The sequence below is a fragment of the Sinocyclocheilus anshuiensis genome, unplaced genomic scaffold (genome assembly GCF_001515605.1).
Source record: "Sinocyclocheilus anshuiensis isolate Anshui unplaced genomic scaffold, SAMN03320099.WGS_v1.1 scaffold1910, whole genome shotgun sequence".
Classification (NCBI taxonomy): domain Eukaryota; kingdom Metazoa; phylum Chordata; class Actinopteri; order Cypriniformes; family Cyprinidae; genus Sinocyclocheilus; species Sinocyclocheilus anshuiensis.
The window spans coordinates 226904-231179 of NW_015546013.1; the positions used below are offsets into that span (position 1 = coordinate 226904).

Consider the following 4276-nt stretch of genomic DNA (forward strand, 5'->3'; position numbering starts at 1 on the left):
ATTTCTAGTCGTGCCCTCTTTTGGAAGGCCAAACAAAGTATTTTCACTTTTGCAATGAAACATACAGCGTCTTCACAACATGGCGGCGGCGGTGGCAGAAACAATAAAGTTACGCCTTCTTTCTTTGCATGAACATTTGGGCGGCGTTATGCAAATCTTCCCACATCGTGACGTCTTTGCAACTTTAGGGGTCTTATCTATTCACGAACAGCTTGTAACACTCCAAAGAGAAAGGAAAACTTGAAATCGCATCATATGACCCCTTTAATGACAAACTATGTATTTGATATTCAATATGAATTTAAACTACTAGTCAAAAGTTTTGAATAATTATGATTTTTTAATGTTTTTGAAAAATGTCTCTTATGCTCACCATAATATGCTGATTTTAATATCTAATAACTAGAATTTTCTGTATATTGTCATTTTTGGTATATACAGTACCTTTGTGCCGTGGTCATTATGGCGTCCACCACCTCTATGATCCTGTGCAATGCTGAGTCCGTGCCGATGGTCATATCTGTCCCACAGAAATCATTGTCAATAGAGCCCACCATCCCAACGATATGCAACGCAGAATGAGTTTGGGCAGCCTCTTCACTGATTTGACCTGGGAGAAATACGGCAAAATATTATGCTATTCAGTACAGTTACAAATGACAAATTCTCGTCCCATGTATAAGCCCCTCCCACTCTGCTACCTGACTGGACAAGCTCATCCAAGAGTCCACTCCACTCCTCCCTGAAGAGATTAGCCCCGGTCAAACTGCCATCTCCACCAATCACACACAAGTTAGTGATGCCACGCTGCACCAGGTTCAGAGCAGCACGCAAACGGCCCTCATGGGTACGAAAATCCTTACAGCGGGCGCTGCCAATCACAGTGCCACCCTGCACACACACAGTAGTATTAAGAAAATACAGTTCATATGTAATAATTGATGGTTTTTGATGGAAAATATTAAAGTATAAATAAAATATATAAATATCTTTTTTGTAATTTGATGCTTTAACATATCCACATTTCACATAATTATTGAGTGCGTTAATAATATAATTGCGTATTGCGTGATTACATAAACAAACAAATGAACTGAAGAAAAACAGAACTGAACTGAAAGAACCAGTTCGAGGGGAAAAAAACTTATTTCCCTGTTTACGGAGAATATAGATTACAGGAAATAATGTAGTAAATAATGTTCAGTTTCTTGCACAGACCGATCATTTCGCTTCATAAGACCTCAATATATTGTCAGGAGCCATGGGTATTAATTTTGTGTGTTCTTTGATGTGCTTTCTCAAAAACGGGTAGCTGCTGACTTGCATTTTATTAATCACCAAGGACCACGGTTTCAGCTAAAAATCTTCTATACTGTTCTACTGAAGAAAAATAGCCTGAGGGTGAGTAAATTAACAGCAAATTTTCATTTTTGGGTGAATTATCCCTTTAAGTAATAATTGTACCACAACATCCTAAAACCAGTAGGTGGCGACAAGTGACTGTTAAAAAACATGTCATTGAATCATTCATTCAAACGATTTGTTAAAAAACAGATTCATTCACTAACAAATGCAGTCTTTAGGAGTGACTCTTTGAATCATTCATTCAACAGTTTTTTTTATTATTGATTATGCTGAATTATTTAATATATTAATTAGTCTGAAGCAATTAACTTTTTGTCAGAACCTCTAGTAAAATGTTTTGTTTGTCAGTAATAATTGTACCACAACATCCTAAAACCAGTAGGTGGTGACAAGTGACTGTTAAAAAACGTCATTGAATCATTCATTCAAACGATTTGTTAAAAAACAGATTCATTCACTAACAAATGCAGTCTTTAGGAGTGACTCTTTGAATCATTCATTCAACAGTTTTTTTTATTATTGATTATGCTGAATTATTTAATATATTAATTAGTCTGAAGCAATTAACTTTTTGTCAGAACCTCTAGTAAAATGTTTTGTTTGTCTAATGTTTTTCCTTCAGAACCATTGGAGAATCATGACCTCTATTGAGAATCATGCAGCTCTCTGCAACAACCCTGCAATGTGTCTTCTCTATGTTTGCTCATTTTTGTGTGTTATTTAAGCTTAAGAGACTTCAATAAAGCAAACTGCTTACCACTTGTAACATACTGGAAACACTTTCCCATGATGCCTCTTTGATGTTGTCACCTCCATCCACCATGCCCTGGTAGCCCTGAGAACGAACCACTTATTGTAACATCATAAAAAAACTGAATTAATTTTCCTTTTTACCAAGGCAACCACAGAATGGACACCTTTTATCTGTCACAAGCTTTCATGCATGGCCTTTGAGATCCACAGAAACAATGCTGCTTGTCGGATGTCAATGTCCTGAATAAATGTCAGAAAATGACATTTAAAGGGGTCATATGATGCGATTTCAATTTTTCCTTTCTCTTTGGAGACCTCGTTTATAATGGGTTTTCATGTTTCTGAATCATTGCTCTGGCCTGACAGAGCATCATCACAATATGGTAAGGGGCGTAACATTTCCGTCTCACGCTTGAGGTATTCGGCCAATCACAACGCACTGGATAGCTGGCCAATCACAGCACACCTCGCTTTTTCAGACCGATGAGCATAAACAAATTTCATTACACCAAATACACAAAATAATGTTCTTTTTAGCAGCATCATATGACCCCTTTAAAATAGCTGTATTTGGTATTTTATAGTGCTTTTACGGTGTCATTGAGTGCTGTGAAAGATGCCTGTAAATAAAATACATTATTTTATTATTATGGGTTTCTAAAAATGTAGACCTGGGAATGAAGAAAATGAAAAATCACCTCATGGACGAAATAAACTTTTGCTCCCACGTAGATTCCCATTCTGACCACTGCCCTCACAGCAGCATTCATACCTACATGACGAAATACAGAAAGAGAGAGAAAGACTGGTGATTCTCAAATTCTAACGCATCAAACAGTGTAAAGATCTATAGGCACATAAATTTGAGAAATTAAAACATGAAAGTAGGCTCTGCTCAGTATGTTCCCTATTTCCTTGACCTGACAAGTTGAATCAAGCATCTGTTTCCCCTGAGGTTATGTCCAGCCTAACCCATAGTGATGAGAGGGCTGCTGCCTTGAAACCGTTGCTAGGAAACATAGTGCCATGATCCCAGCCAGAACCAAAATAAAACAAAAAGGTAAAAAGATGGAAACTCGAAGTGTGGAAACTCTATAGGAGTAGCTGTGTAATACAGCTCGAGCATTCAAGAGCACACGAGCCAGGGTTGCCAAGTTTTCGGAACAAAACTCTCACAATTACCACTCAAAACTAGCCCAGCCGCATTTCGAGGGGGGTCCCCCAGTAAAAATCGCGTTCCGCGGGGTAAAATACACGTTTTTGGCGGGGTTCCCCTAATACAATTTGCATTCCAGGGGCTAAATATCACGTTGTTGGGGTGGCATTAACTCGCGGCAACAGTGTTAAAGTAGCCCAATTCGGCAACACTGAGTCACGAGCGCACGAGCATTCAAGAGTAAACAAACAGCTTAGTAAAATACACTTGTCTATTTTGACTGAGATGTATAGGAAGGAAGTCAGACATTGCATCACAACGCAATACGCCTCTTCATGTTCTCTCTTGAGTTCAATAGAATAAATGACCGACAGGAGATGCGCTTTTAAAAAGAGCATTCGGCCATCGAACGGAAACTATTATCCCGCGGCTTTTAACCCGCGCGTCTCGCGCACACTCACGCTTGGGCCGTCGGGTTTTTCCACGTGATCACGGCATCACGGGATTCTCGCTCTACTTGCCTGGCATCACGTAGACACGCGCACGCATTATTCACCGTGATGTCTTCATCGTGACACAAATATGCGCACACAGATGCACAGAAAACCAAGGGACACAAACAGATAGTTCGATCTGAAGGAATTTGAATCATTTTCATTCACTCATTTTTATTTCATTACTTCACTAAATGGCAATGTAAGAGTAAAATAAATGTATGACATGCCGTAAACGCTGCGTCAGGTAATTGCATAAATATTTAATTCCAGTTGCGTTGAAAGCCGCTTGAGCGCACCCAGTTTACGCGTTGTCATGACGCTCGAGTGCCAGACTCAGCGATGCAACTTTAATTATTTTAATTCCATTATCCATAATATGTGGTTCAGCTCTAAAATATCAAAACGTGTTCATAATAATCCGTTTTCTTTCCTAATCGCTATAAAAGTGGTGATGAAGAAATTTGAGCGTCAGTAGAAATTTTATATCCTAACGTTACTTGGAAGA

At 38.7% G+C, this 4276-nt stretch overlaps 1 protein-coding gene across 1 annotated transcript in view; it reads right to left on the bottom strand.

Annotated features, from left to right (window-relative positions):
- The window catches only part of LOC107698463 (ATP-dependent 6-phosphofructokinase, platelet type-like), a 19910-nt gene that overhangs the window by 15246 nt on the left and 388 nt on the right, over positions 1 to 4276 (bottom strand). The window contains exons 2-5 of the mRNA XM_016499475.1: positions 2817 to 2890; positions 2123 to 2200; positions 702 to 891; positions 445 to 610 (exon numbers count right to left, since the gene is read on the bottom strand). Coding sequence (XP_016354961.1) covers positions 445 to 610; positions 702 to 891; positions 2123 to 2200; positions 2817 to 2890 — 508 coding nt within the window. The remainder of the gene's footprint in view (positions 1 to 444; positions 611 to 701; positions 892 to 2122; positions 2201 to 2816; positions 2891 to 4276) is intronic.